A 16,017-nucleotide genomic window follows, 5' to 3' on the forward strand; every position below is an offset into this window, starting at 1 on the left:
AAGGAGGAGGTCGAGAAACAACTTAGAGATAACTTTATTCAAACATCCAGGTACCCGAAGTGGATTTCCAACATTATACTAGTGAGGAAGAAGAATGGAATGATCTAAATTTGCATTGACTTCCGGAACCTCAATTTGACAATGCCGAAGGACGAATACGTGATGTCTATCGCCGATATGGTCGTGGATTCTACGGTTGGGTATGAGATGCTTTATTTTATGGACAGCTACTCTGGATACAATCAGAAATACTTAACCAACGCCCATAAAACAACTTTCCGCTCCCCCGGAGCAATCGGAATTTTTGAATGGATAGTTATGCCCTTCAGCCTCAAGAATGCCAGAGCGACCTACTAGGGGACAATGAATGCGATATTTCACGATCTGATAGGTGCTTGTATTGAGGTATACATAGATGAAGTGGTAGTGAAGTCCCGAGCATTCGATCACCACCTCTTGGACCTTCGGAAGACCTTTATTCAGATGAGGCTAGATGACCTCAAGATAAACCCGACAAAGTGCGCTTTCGGAGTACAAGCGGAGAATTTCTTGGATTTTTCGGTTCATCAAAGGGGCATCGAAGTCGAAAAAAATAATGCCAAGGTTGTCCAGGATTTTGGGCCCCCACATAATGTTAAAGAATTTGCAAAGCTTGATGGTGAAAATCAATTTTCTGAGGAGATTCATCGCCAACGCTGCCGGCAAAATGAAGACCTTCTCGGTGCTGCTATGTGAGAATAAAGACATATTCGAGAGGGAATAGCCCAACAAGAAGCCCTGTCCCAAATTAAGCAGACATTATCATCTTCTTCGGTGTTAATGCCGTCAATTAGTGGAAGTGAGTTGAAGCTATACATAGGTGCGACTGATGACACAACAGGCTGCCTCTTTGCCCAGGACGACGATAAAGGTCAAGAGCGAGCTATTTATTATCTTAGTAAGACTCTCAGTGATGCTGAAACTCATTATTTGTGTATTGAAAAAAATGTGTTTATCATTATATAATGCATGCACAAAATTAGAGTATTATTTGATGCCGGTTGAAACTAAAGTCATATGCAAAGTCGACCTTCTACGCTATTTATTAAACAGGTCAGTCCCCCGAGAACAATTAATTGAATGGACGTTAAAGTTGGCATCATTTGAATTAACATACTAGCCTCTTAAGGCCTTGAAAGGACAGGCCATTGCAAATTTCTTGGCCGAACATCCTGAGATGATTCAGGCCGTTCCTGTGGACTACGCAGGATTGGAACATTGGCTGGTGACTTTTGACTGGTCCAGCTCCTTGGGAGCAGCCGGAGCAGGCGTGGTGATCTCCAGTCCAGGAGGAGAAGTATGACGCTTCACCCACCAACTTCCGCAAGGTGTCATGAACAACCAAGCCGAATACATGGCGTTGCTGTTGGCGCTGCGATTCTTGGTCGCAAAGGATGTCAAGAAGGTCGTTATTTGAGGGGATTCTCAGCTGGTTATTTGACAGGCCCTGAACGAATTCAAGTGTAAAGAACCACGACTTCAGGACCTTCTTCAATAAACCCACGACCTTTTTCATCAGCTCATGAAGGTTACGTTGGAGGACATACCTTGGGAAAATTTAGAGGCAAATGACTTGGCACAATGGGCTTCCGAATTTAAAAAAAAAAAAGAAAATATGGCCAGGATAGGAATGTCTACAAGCTGACCAGGACCCAAATTGGTGAACCCCATTGCTGGAAGGTCTAACAGACCCTAGGAATGTCGCTTCAAAAGTAGTGTGCCATCAACTTCTAAAATACACTCAAATCGATGGAGTGTTGTATCGACGGAAATCCAATGGGTCTTTAGCATGTTGTCTGGGTTGCGAGGATGCTATGAAGGTCATGGCCGAGGTCCACGAAGGTGTTGGAGGTGTCCATAGCGCTGGACCATCTATGAAGTGGACGATCCTTTGATACGGCTATTTTTGGCCACGAATCTCGCAGGATTGCATAGATTATGGTCGGGGATGCCTAGTATGTCAGCGCCATGGACCACTTCGGCGAGTCCCTGTGGAAGATTTCATTCGATTATCAAACATTGGACTTTCCATGGATGGACAATGGACATCATCGGCAAGATTCATCATTCATTTATTAAGGGGTATTTCTTTATTCTTGTAACTACGGACTACTTCACGAAGTGGGCGGAAGTTGTTTCATTGGCCAAGGTACAACATAATTATGTCATATGTTTTATTAAGAATAACATCATTCACAGGTTTTCCATTCCCAAGACAATATTCACCGACCAAGGGACCATATTTATGAGCGCGAAGGTCAACGTCTTTGTAGCCCTATACGGAATCCAACTGCTACATTCCTCTCCATATTACCCTCAGGCTAACCGGAAAGCCGAGGAAATGAACAAAATCTTGATTTTCATTATTAAGAAGGCATTGGAAGACAATCCGAAAGGTTGGAATGACACTTTGGAGGAGACTTTATGGGCGTATCAGAACGCCAAATCCTATAACCGGCAGCACTCATTACAGGTTGAGTTACGGCCATGATGTTGTACTTCCATTGGAGATTACAGTGCCCTCTCTCTGAACTTTGAAGATGAACCAACTGCTGATAGGAGAGTAGGACGAAGCTCTACTCCAGGAGCTTGACGCCTTGCCCAAAGAGAGACTGTAGGCTCTTGAACGCATTCGACATCAAAAGAAAAAGGCCTAATTGAACTTCCGGAAGCACGTGAGGTCCCAGACCTTCTAAGAAGGTGACATGGTTTGGAAGGCTATCCTCCCGAAAGTCCCAAAGATGCAAAGCTGGGGAAATGGTCCCCTATATAGGAAGAACCATATATTATCGGTCAAGTCATCCAATGACGTATATAGGTTGATGGAGCCCGAATAGGAGAAGTTGAAGACGTTTATTAATGAAAAACATCTTAAAGGTTCTATCCATCTCTTTTGAAGCTACAAGAAAGGCACAATCATGTTGTGGTTGGCTACGACCTTACGGAAGGCGAAAACACTGTTGGACAGGTTGAATAAGCATAAATTGACCTTCCCGAACACTGATCTTGGATGTTGTCTACCAACGAGTAACCAGAAGGTGGACTTAGCAGGTAGAAGAAGATCTTAGAGGTGAAAATGACCTTGATGCGGGGTACGATCTGACGCGGATGAGTTGGCTATGATGAGAGGTCCAAAACATGCGCGCACCAATTGATTCAAACATAAGGGATTTTTAACAAAATTATCGGGACTACATGTTAACTTTTGTCCAAGTAATTTTGTGGGGGACATTTGTACACATCCAAATAATTAATTGGGGCTGACCCAACATAGGTGTAACCAAAAGACATTCGCGGCCCAACATACGGCCCAAAGTAGTAGACGGACCTGCTAACCCGTTTGGCCCATCGTTCAAGGAGGTCCAGCTCAACTCAAAAAACAGCCCAACGGATGTAGAAAGGTCAAACAAGTAATTAGAAAGATGGTTGAATTTTTTGAAGAAAAAATAAAGATAAGATCTTATCCAAACAAATTTTTAAAAATTAACAATAAAATCAAGATCTAAGAGGAAAACAACGACATTCATCACATTCAACCGTCTTCTTCCTAATTAATTTTCTCTGCATTATTTTTTATGTAATTTTTTCATTCAAGAGCAGTCCTTTTATTTCTTTTCTTTTTACGGCGTTTCTTTAAATTAATTCAGAGCTTCTTTCTTCGATTTTCAACTTTCGTTCTTATTATATTAGTCTTATTTTACCTTCTTTTCACGTTAATGCACGAGATAACCTGGATTTTTTCTTGAGTAGGCCGGGGAACTCTTTGAACAAATCAATTCCGAGAGGCTTTTTCCAGTTAAGCCGTCGGTGACGATTTTTTACGACAACACTACTTAAAATGCTCCCTCCGTCACAAAAACATTTTTAATAGTGAAATGAAAATATCTTCATATAAAACGATATTACATTTCATATCTTTTAAATATTTTGTTGGGTAAATTATATAACACCTCATTGTCTTATAATAAAAGTGCACAAAACACCCTGTGTTTTATTTTTTTGGCATGAAATCCCTTTGTGTTAATGTAAATTTGCACGAAACACCATTCTTGTCCATAATTGATGTTTGATTTTAAATAAAGACCTAAATTACACAAGTTTTATACAAATACAAAATGTAAATTATAGTCTTTTAGACAATTTGTCATCTAATTTTTACAAAAACTATAAAAATAAACGATTGATCAATTATTTATTTATTTATTTTATTCAAAAAAATTATTTAAGACATTTTACGTTTTTTATTTGTATAAAACTTGCATAATTTAAGTATTTATTTAGAATCAAAACATTAGTTTTGGACAAAAAGAGTGTTTTGTACAAACTTTACATTAGTATAAGGGATTTCACTTAATAAATAAAATATAGAGTATTTTATGTATTTTTATTAACACATTGTTATATAATATACCCTATTTGTTATTATTTTTATATTGTGAAGTCTTGGTTAGTTTCTTTTTTTTTTTTGTTTTAAAGTTTTTGGGTTTGAACAATAATTTTAATGTACAACTCTCTATTCATTCAAGCAAAAAACAAACGTCACGGTTCTCCAAAAAAATAACCTCACAAATATGTTCTCTTAAATAAAAATCGATAAATATACATGTATCTATATATAATAAAAGTCAACAATTAAACATACACTAATACTATCAAAAAATTTTATATTTAATAATAAAAATACTTAAATAATGGAAATAATGGGCACTAAATAAACAAATCTATGATATTTTTCATAGAAAGTATATATTTTTATATGAAATAACAATAATTGAATAATAACAAAATTGAAACGAAACTTTGATTTTTTTTCTTAAAACAAATATTTTACATATAATTTTTTTTTATATCATTTAAAATTTATTTAAATGAAAAATAATACAAAATCTAATAATATTATATTATATAAAAAATAAAAATAAAATCAAAAAAATTATTGAAATTGAGGAAATACACATATATACTTAAAATATTATCAAGTAGCACAATATTCACAGTACATGATCATGTTTATATAATACAAATAAAATATATAAATTAAACTTGTGTATATAATAACACTCTATAAAATGCATATTATAATCAATCACAACAAATAAAATACTCCCTCCGTCTCATAAGTAAATATTCATTTGCCTTTTTCAAGCTAGTTTTAAAAATATTAATATTATATTGTGATACAGTATGAATAAAGAAGAAATATTTAAAATAATGATTAAAATAAAGAAGAAATGATATAAGTAAATATGTATGATAGAAATGTAATGACATTTGTTTAATATATTGTAAGTTGTAAGAGTATTTATAATTTTAGGTAGATAGAAAATTGATACTTTGTTATGGGACAGAGTAAAATAAAAAAATATACTTTGTTATGGGATGGAGGGAGGGACTATATTAATATCCCACAAATATAATAACACTACACATATCAACAAGCTATACAAAATAAGGTGGTGTGTTTCATATTTTCATGAAATGATGATCGAAAGTAATTAGCAAGCACCCTGAGCTAATACAAAGAAAATGAAAATGAAAATGATAATATTATTAATTATGGAAGCAAGTGTGATTAGGATGCCCACCCCACCAAACAACCAAAGCAAGTCTTTGTTTCTCTCTCTCTCTCTCTCTATTACAATTACAATACTCACACGCCATCGTCGATTACTGGTAATATTTTGGTTCTGTGGCAAGTAGCCTACCCCAACCGTATTACATTTGCAGAATCTTCCACCAAACCAAAGCTGCAGCAGCCATAGCACCACCACCACCACCACCACCAATTCCGATCAAATCAAATCAAATCAGACTCCATCCCTATCCCCCTTTGAATTTCTTGTCTCGGATCCTCCATTAGCGTCGCTTTGCGTATCCACACAATCAATTCAAATCAATTATTTGCAGCAGCAGCAGTCCCTTTCAACATTAACCAAAACCCATAAAATCTTTCATAGTTTCTTGCACCATCATGTTTCTTTCCCCTATATATTCTGCCCCACCCCAATCCCATCATCCTTCAGATTCAGACACCATTCACTCACTCCAGCTGCGGCAGCAGGTACAGTTTTACTGACCTTCCTTAATTGCTTAATATGATACCAATTTTATCGTCAATTCATTCATTCATGTCTTCTTCTTCTTCTTCTTCTTCTTGTGGTGCGTGCAGTGCAGATAGATATTTGAAGGATACGTATCATCTATATATATATATCTTATCATCATCTATTGTAAAAGAGAAATGGAAAATGGCAGCAGCAAGAGCAAGAGCAAGAGCAAGAACGAGGTCCAGCTGACCGTTAAACAAGGGCAGCCCGTGCTGGTGGCGCCGGCGGCGGAGACGGCCAAAGAACACTACTTCCTATCGAACCTCGACCAGAACATCGCCGTCACAGTTCGCACCATTTACTGCTTCAAGTCCGACGAGAGAGGCAACGAAGATGCCGTCGGGGTGATCAAGGATGCCCTGTCGAAGGTTCTTGTCCCCTACTATCCCCTCGCCGGACGCCTCACCATCAGCCCTGAAATGAAGCTCATTGTCGACTGCACCGGAGAAGGGGCCGTGTTTGTCGAGGCCGAGGCCGAGTGCGAGCTCCAGCAACTTGGCGACATCACCAAGCCTGACCCCGTCACTCTCGGCAAGCTCGTTTACGACGTCCCCGGCGCACAAACTATACTCGACATCCCTCCTCTCATCGCCCAAGTAACACTTCAATCTATCATTACTTTTTCATCTACCTAAAAGGTTTAAACTTTAGTGGATGCGCCTCGTGAATTATCATATAGTTTCACGGACGATGACTAATGGTGCTTGGTGAGACTCGAAACACGTAACTCCTCTTATGTGCAATATAAATTTACGCTATATACAAATCTTGCACATGAACGATGATGAATTGAGAAACGTCTAATGAGTTGTAACTATATATAATAACTAATGATGAGTATCCTTTTAAGTTTAAGCTTTAAGATGATCGATTATTTAACAAGTTGCAAACCTGTATAACATGTAATTGATGATACATTCTTTGTCATAGGTGACCAAGTTCAAATGTGGAGGCTTTGTTCTCGGATTGTGCATGAATCACTGTATGTTCGACGGGATTGGAGCAATGGAATTCGTCAATTCTTGGGGCCAAACGGCGAGGGGAATTCCCCCGAAGGTGCCGCCGTTTATGGACCGAAGCATCCTCAAAGCCAGAAATCCGCCAAAGTTGGAATACCCTCACCACGAGTTCGCCGAGATTGACGACATTTCGAATACTTGGCAGCTCTACAAAGACGAAGACATGCTTTTCAAGTCCTTCTGCTTCGACCCCGACAAGCTCGACCGCCTCCGAAAAGCAGCCCTCAAAGACGATCATCGTCTCCAAAAGTGCACAACCTTCGAAGCCCTCTCGGCATTCGTGTGGCGCGCTCGCACGCAAGCATTAAACCTGAAGCCCGATCAGCAGACCAAACTCCTCTTCGCCGTCGACGGACGGTCCCGATTCAATCCCCCGATCCCCGACAAGTACTTCGGCAATGCGATTGTGCTGACCAACTCGCTCTGCGCCGCGGGCGAGTTGACGGAGAATGAGCTGTCGTTCGCCGTGAAACTTGTTCAGGAGGCGGTGGGAATGGTGGACGACGGATATATGAGGTCGGCTATCGATTACTTCGAGGCGACTCGCGCGAGGCCGTCTCTGACGGCGACGCTGCTCATCACGACGTGGTCGAGGCTGTCTTTCCACACGACGGATTTTGGTTGGGGAGAGCCGACGCTGTCGGGGCCGGTGGCCTTGCCGGAGAAGGAGGTGGTGCTGTTTCTTTCTCATGGGAAGGAAAGGAAGAGCATCAACGTGCTTCTGGGATTGCCGGCCCCTGCGATGGACAGATTTGAACAGCTCGTCGACACCATATAGCCATGAATAAAATGAGCCTTTTCTTGCATTAATTATTGTCTATTTATTTCCAATTCTCATATTTGTGATTTGTTCTTTGTTTGTTTGTTTTTCTGTGGGTTTACTGTTTTTGTTGGTCGCTATTACTGCTCGTCTTGATGTTGGTGTTTAATGCCAGTGGCGGTACCTCATTCTGTTCAGCTGAATTAATACAGATAATGCAGTCACTTCGTACGTTCGATATTATGACATCAGTTACCAATGACTACATCGTATGCTTGCTACAATATATTTGAATTTATGGAAAAAATAAGAAATGGTTCAATTGAGACCAAAATCCATTCATTTTAGTTTCGCTACGAATAATTTTCAATATTTTTTGTCTCATTGTTAAAAACCTAACGGTAAATGTTTCCGAGGACATAAAAAATTGTGACATGGCAACTGATTTGAATCAAATATGGTCGTGTTCAACCAGATGCAACGGTGTATAAGCAGTTAGAATCGAAATATTACAAAAAAAAACATGACCGTGTTCATATTACAACACATTATGTGTTCCCACATGGCCGTCTTCTCATAAATACACGGCGGTATGGGTAAAAAATTAACACGTTTAATAGTTGGCCATATTAAAACACGGGAGTGTTATGTTAAGCACGGCCATATTGCACGAAACATGGGTATGTTTCTTGAAACTTGACTGTGGTTTGTTGAATATATGGCCAATTTTCGTTTTGTAACACGATTGTGTTACTATTTGACACGGTCGTGTTTTTATATGTAAACATGGCCGCATTTGTTTATTTAATTTTCAGCCGTGTTTATACACGGTCATGTATTGATCTAACATAATCATATTCTATTATATTTTCTTTTATATAAAAGAACCTTTGGTCTCCAAACCAGTCATTATATGTTCTTAGTTTTTATGCTTATTTCCACCCATTCATAGTACGAAAAAACTTATACTTTTGGTCTCCACGTTGCAAAAAAATTTTAGTTTTATTAACAAGATCCATCTCTTATATCTTTTGGGAGGGATTATCATACTTCATTTTTTTTTTTTCCAATTGAGTGTTATTTGCTTTGGTGATTGATTGGTTGGGGTATTTATTCGGAATTTTTGCACCTAAAGACTGTGTTGAGAATGTGGGGGTAAAGTTTGGTAAGCGAAAGCGGGGAAAAATCACCAGCCAGCTAGCTGTGAGCATAAAAAACACTGCACGCACCCGAAGAAATTTTAGTATATTGATTGAGTTGAGCTCCCTTTCTATGTGGATAATAATGCATAAATTTTGGTGAAAAACCGAAGATTCTCATCTATTTGAAGCCATGAGGGTCATATAGTTCGAGATAGACTAAACATGTTTTTTACTTTTCCTTTTTATTTGTGGTGGGAGGGGGTGGGGATTTCATATTTCATTTTCTCGATTGCAAATTTGTTTTGGTGATTGAGCGGCTGTTGCAGTATTATTGTCTGATTTCTTGAAATTCTCTTGTGTCTTGTTTGGAAGCTGTTCTCTTTTGGTTAGACCATCTAAGTTTTTTCCTTTGTTCTTGAAGGATTTTCGATGGTAAAAATATTATCTCTTGCATTGTCTAATTTCCCATTCAATTCATTATTAGTCCTTTGTTCAGAATTTGGCAAAATATGATTGCGTAATCCTATGGGAGTGGAATTGGAGTTTGGTTTAAATTATTGGTCTATTGACTTGCTTGAATGATCGATGATAATATAAAGAGGGTCATTGGTCTTAATTGAAGTAATTGTTATTTATTGAAAAGATAGATGAGAGATCTATTATTTGGGATAAATATGCATTTTCTAGTCTTTTCTACTTAAAAGTTGAAATTTATGGATGATGAAAGTTTGAGTTTTCTATTTCGACATGTTTGTGGATTTGATAATTTGTAGATAATAATGTCTATAACTACATTCCTATTGACATAAATGATAGAAGATTGTGTGAGAATATTAATCCATCTATGTGATAACGAAAATATAATACATATTTTCTCATTGTAAAGTATATGATGATATTGAATTTGATCATATACACCTAATAATTTTTATAAGTGATAATTTTTTACTACATTTATGCTTAACTGAGCCAAACTACTAAGTAAATATGTTTTTACTCATTTTTTGATTAATTTATTATGTCTTTGTATATTTAAGTATATTCAATCATGTGCTATGAAGAATTGAGCTTGCATGGGAAAGTCTGATAAAATCGAGCTTTGGGGTAGCATTGTCAAAGTTGTGATAATTGTGACCGCGTTTGTACAAAATATAACAATACTGACCTGGATTTTCCTCCGATCGTTTTTTTTTTTGGTTTTTAATAAAAATTTTAATTATATATCATAAAAGAGAGATTATGTAAATTACACCCTTAACCTTACAAACCAAACACAACCGAATAAATTAAAATCAAGAGAGGATAGGAGGCCCATGTTGTAGGCCCAAATCCAGAAGGAAAAGCCCAAAAGTGCTCCTTAGGCAAACAAGATTTCAGCTCCTAGCAGCCCAAAATAAAGTCAATCCAATATGTGCATGAAAACCATAGACAAGGCTGGACTGATCCCGTCACCGTCACCATCACCATCACCATCACCATCACCATCCACGTAGTGAGCAGCAAAAACACCGATCAGCCATAACCAGGGAAACTGCAACACAAGCACAACAACCACCTAACCGATCGAAAATCACATAGACCATGGAATCAATTCAAATCAATCAATAACTCAAACCTATCCTCCATCTACGCTCACCAAAACAGACTGCATCCTCCAGAGAGAACATCAAAGGGCTTAAAATTCTGCTCACTTCTATAATTCACCAAATATATCTATAGCAGACAACTCCTGATTCAACAAAATTCCCGTTACTCACAGCCACTGTCAAGAACCAACACCTCGAAAAACCGAAAGATAGAGCACAACCTGAAGGAGAAGAAAAGTTAAACATCACCCCTTAACAATATCACACCGTAACCAATCAAAACAACTCCAACATAGCCAGGATAATAAAAGATCAGAACCCACAGCCAAAAATAATAAAATAAAAAAAAGACTGGAATAAAACCTGGCGAGATAGTTTAGATAAAGTATGGATAAAGTATACGGGCCCAGAGCTTTGTTTAGATAGAGGTTTTTGGAATTTTAAAAATTTGGAAAAGAAAAAAAAATTAGTATTGATTTGATGTTTTGTGACAGAAAAAGTGTATTTGATGTAATATTTTTTTGAAAAATAAAAAGTACCGAATAATTGAAAGTGTAATGCGTAAAGAAGGCTTTATATGAGTTTTTATTTTATTTAATTTTAATTTTAACTTTTTTTTTTTAGAAAAATGAGGTTTTTGATTTGGAGGAGTTGAAACAGAGCTAGGAGAACAAGGAGTAGAAAGCGTGTAAAGGGAACTACACGATAAGAGAGTTTTATTCCGGACAGTATTAACAGAACATTGCTTCAGAAGAGAGAGATTAAGTTGATCTTTGGGTAGAACATATAATATTTATTTTGATTGGAAATGGGTAGAAGTTATTTTGGATTAGGTATGGGGTGATGTTCAAAGTTGTTCGATCCCAATCGCATTCAATTAAGGTTTGGATTCCCAGGAGGAAGCTGGGAAGATCAAGATGGGAGATCTACTTGAGGGAGTAAATCAACTCTATCTTCAGCGAATTAATAAGTCTGCAATATTTCAAGAATTCAGTGATGGTCTAATTGGCTTTCATCGGCATCTTTGCCAACGTGTTTATCTTTCTTACATTTAGTGCTCTTAATAACTTTAGAATCAGAAATAAAATGTCCCGAGTCAATGGAAGTGGCTGAATCCGAAAGATAAGCTAAATACTCATCCAGACTCTTCTGAACGGAGTACCATGAGCCATAATAGGCATAATAACCATAATAACCTCATCCAATCTATTGAATGCAATACAGCAGTTCCGAGTTGAAGGAAGAGGCTTTGAGACCGAGGGAGCCATCAGAAAGGGAAGACAACTTTCATCAAGAATTGAATTGGAAAAAGATTTGAATATCCCAAATAATATGAGTCCGAGTGATTTTCCTGAGAAGAAGACTCAGATTCTGAGTTCTCCGATTCCACATTTGAGCATTCCAAAATAACAGGATGTTTCTGTCTGCGAAACCTCACAGTAGGGTGATGATGAGAAGAGAGGGAGGAGATGATGACGTCCAAGGCTTTGAATAATGAAGGTGGTTGGTATTTTTCTTTGCATTAATAAAATGGCGAAGATCTTCTGGCTCTTTACTTCTCCCCGAATCTTTCTCATGCTCTGGAATCACCTGTACATTTCCCATTGTCTTTCAATGAAATTGGACCTGAGGTAACAAAATCACAAGTTTTAGCCTTACCATTTGAATACATGCATTGGGAAGCCTTTAAGATACCAAACTCTTTTAGACCTCAAGCGACAATAATCATCATAGTTGGAGATAAGGATGAATATATGCTAAGAATTCATCCTTCGGATTGTGTGTTGGCCAACAAGCTTGAGACTTCAAAAAACAAGATAAGCTCTTCCCATCATGAATAACCGTGAGAATATTTCTGTACGAGAGTCCGAGACAAGTTTTGATATTTCTTCTCTTAAAAATTTCTACCTGATGCGATCATTCACCATTGTAGACGATCCATAACAGTCTGAAAATTCAAAACCAGCACATGTTTGAGTATAGTGAAATCGTAGAAGGTAATTTCCACTATTCCGCGATTGAGGAAGAGAGAAAATCCATATTTGCATATGCTAGAATGAGCGGCTGAGAATCATTTTTCCAGCTGGCAAATTGTAACCATCAACCTTCTAGAAGCTCTGCCAGCATCAATAAATAGGGGTCGATTTGTATTATTGTAGCAATTCCACTTTTTGCAAAATGTGATTGCTTTAGAGGAGCTTAACCTGTAAGAGCTTTAAGACGTCTAGCGTGGGTGGTTGATAGCACTCATGACAGGAGTCACGTGCTCGCCACCCATCTCATTTATTTTCTACACTTATATAATTTTACCGCTTTCATAGTGTAATTGTGAACTTCAATTCTCGGTGATAAATGAAATATCATTATTCTCCATCCCGGCAACACACATGGATGGCATATGAATAAGATAATTGTTTTGCAAAAGTACCTTGCGTAAACTTTGGCTACAATGCAAATATTAATCACCTAACCTAATCTAGTTAAAATGTTCCAAAAGGACTTAGAATAAAAAGCAAAGGTAGGTAGTAAACTAATGTTTTGATACTTAAATATTTTATAGTAATTTATAGAAAGTGTACAATATCGCATTAAGCAATAAATCGGTAAGTATTCCGAATCGAATCCACAGGGAATTTAATTTATTCATTTACATTATGAAAATTTTATGTCATTTAAAGATTAATTCATTTTTTTTTGTTAAAATGGATAAATGTTCATTTGACAATTCTAATTCCTAAATTACAAAAATTTAATAAAAGTACATAAATTTAAAAATAAAAATAAAATTGAAGATTGCATAACTTGCTCAAATAAAATGAAATCTAAAATTTAATTTTTTAATGGTTCAGATTTCTTCAACAAATTTTAATGTCATCATGAAACTTTAAATTTAATATGATTTATGCATTTCAATCTTCCGACATGAAAGCAATTAAGTCAAACAGTATAAATTCGCATCCTATAAATGGTACTAGCTAAACCATAAATAAAAGTTCATTTTACTTGAGAATAAAACCATTAAAATTTATGAATTACATCAACCGATCAAATCATCGTTCTATCCAAAGTAAAATAAAACATATGTAGGAATTTAGTACAAATTAGAAATATTAAAAAAAATTCGGCAACCAAGATTCAAAAATTAAAATTCATATTAATCACACCAATTCAATATGCTCTTATTCATGAATATAATTTCTTAATTGTGTTTTCTATCTTTCCCAAGATTATTGATAGTCAGAAATCACATGCGTTAAATATTAATATTATTTGCTATATTTAGATTGGATTCTATCTGGTTTGTGCATATATTGTTTATTTATATAATAAAATGGTAGATTTGGAAGGAAAAGAGTACAAAAATGTACAATGACCTGAATAATTGATTAAAAGGCCAAAAGCCCAATTGTTACCAAATAAGAGCAAACATAAAAAGAAAGAAGGAGGCTAGGTGCCACTTGACATGCTGGCAAGGAGAGAGCACAATCCAAAACAGTCACAGGAGGAAATCGTGCAACGGAAAGAAGGAGAAGATTCTTTCAAGGAGATTTCGAGTTCTTCCAAGTCAATTCGATTATTCTCAGGCGATGTTTATTTTTGTTATCTTTGTTATTCCTCTTTGGTATAGATTTGTGAGATTAGACTTTGTTTTTATTGATATTAGTTCTTGGTCCTGAGTATTTATGTGATTTCTAATTCTAATGTTTAATAATCTTTGATTTAGTTAGGTATTATGGTCAGGTATTTCAATTAGATTAAATATTAATTGCTAAACTAAATTAGATGTCCGTAATTGCGTTTTAATTTGGTTCAAGTAGCAACCAGGGGTTTTGTGGCCAGGTATTTCAATTAGATTAAAGATTAATTGCTAAACTAAATTAGGTGTCCGTAATTGCGTTTTAATTTGGTTCAAGTAGCAACTAGGGGTTTTGTGGCCAGGTATTTCAATTAGATTAAAGATTAATTACTAAACTTAATTAGACATTCGTAATTGCATTTTAATTTGGTTCAAGTAGCAACTAGGGGCATGCACCACATGCACCACTAGAAAATCATAAAATCAATTTTAAACAATTCACACAGGTAATTCACTACAAGAAAAATTACAAATTACTACGGAAAAATTTCTATCACAACTGACAAAAATTCCGTCACAACTTCTAATTGCAACGGAATTTGCATCCAAATGAAAATTGTAGTAAATATTATTGTAGTAATCCGGAGTGACAACTAAGATTTTTCCGTCGCAGAACATTGCAATAGAATTAGTGATTGTCGCTTTCGTCGCAATGTTTTGCTACAGAATTTTACTACAGAAATGTAATACTAGTGCATTGCAAGAGAAATGAATTGTTGTTAATTCCTTTGCAATTTTTGCGAGAGAATATAAATATTGTTAATTCCGTTGCAATTTTTGCGAGGAAATATGACTATTGCTAATTCTGTTGCAATTTTTGCGAGAGAATATAAATATTGTTAATTCCATTGCAATTTTTGCAAGGAAATCTGACTATTGCTAATTCTGTTGCAATTTTTGTAGTTATTCACTTTATTTTTGCTTTTTTTTTTTTCATTTTTCCAAAATCTATATAATAAATATTAATTCACTCTTCCACGACCAATCCAATTTTCCAAAACCAATATCACTAAAATCATATAGAATTTTTTCAAACCTAAACAATGTCTGATATACCACAAATACAATGTATTTACTATTAGTACCACAAGTAGCAAATATAAAAAAATGTATAAATTACTTCGAGTTGCCATAATATTATACAAAAACAACTAAAGTCTTAATTAGAAAAATATATAATAATAAAACACTATAATACTGGAGCACTACTATCATATGAATCGGGGTCAGGCCTAATGGATGGTGCCCCCATATGCCGTAATTGCTCAATAATTGTCTAGTTCAAATAGTATATACCTCGTTGTTGGTTCTTCGTATTTGTAAGACACTGCTGCATCATTAAAAGTTGTCATTATAAAAATATATATAGTAAAAAGTAAAAATATATTAATATTGCATACAAAATATTATACAAGAAACTTAATTTTTAATTCAAGGTCCCATATAAGAAATATTTCAAGGTAAAAGCACAATCCCTCCTAAAAAAAAAAAAAAACAAAAAAAAAAAAACAAAAAATAAAGGAAAAACTCATAATTTATGTCATATTATAATATTCTTTTTCATATTTTTGTTTCAATTTATTGTTTTTTATGAAAAAAGAATAAACTTACATTAAGTTTAATGCATAAAAAATATATAGACATAATTTTGTAAAATAAGGTATGCAAAAATACCTCAATAGTTATTCCAGTGCAAAAAGAAGTTTGATTCATTCTTCTTAAATAAA

General features: G+C 35.7%; 1 protein-coding gene across 1 annotated transcript; it reads left to right on the forward strand.

The window, feature by feature from the left end:
- Positions 1-5,749: 5,749 nt before the first annotated feature.
- LOC127240859 (omega-hydroxypalmitate O-feruloyl transferase-like) lies at positions 5,750-8,189 on the forward strand. Its single transcript, XM_051259705.1, has 3 exons — positions 5,750-6,100; positions 6,209-6,742; positions 7,077-8,189. Exons 2-3 carry the CDS (start codon positions 6,281-6,283, stop codon positions 7,941-7,943), a joined length of 1,329 nt encoding a protein of 442 aa, XP_051115662.1. The 5' UTR covers positions 5,750-6,100; positions 6,209-6,280; the 3' UTR covers positions 7,944-8,189.
- The last annotated feature ends 7,828 nt before the right edge of the window (positions 8,190-16,017 follow it).

This window comes from Andrographis paniculata, unplaced genomic scaffold (genome assembly GCF_009805555.1).
Source record: "Andrographis paniculata isolate CXL003 unplaced genomic scaffold, ASM980555v1 Contig80END, whole genome shotgun sequence".
NCBI lineage: Eukaryota > Viridiplantae > Streptophyta > Magnoliopsida > Lamiales > Acanthaceae > Andrographis > Andrographis paniculata.

Coding starts and splice junctions, on each gene's coding strand:
- LOC127240859 (XM_051259705.1), top strand. CDS start 6,281: ATGGAAAATGGCAGCAGCAAGAGCAAGAGCAAGAGCAAGAACGAGGTC. Junction 6,743..7,076: donor TCCCTCCTCTCATCGCCCAA/GTAACACTTCAA, acceptor TCTTTGTCATAG/GTGACCAAGTTCAAATGTGG.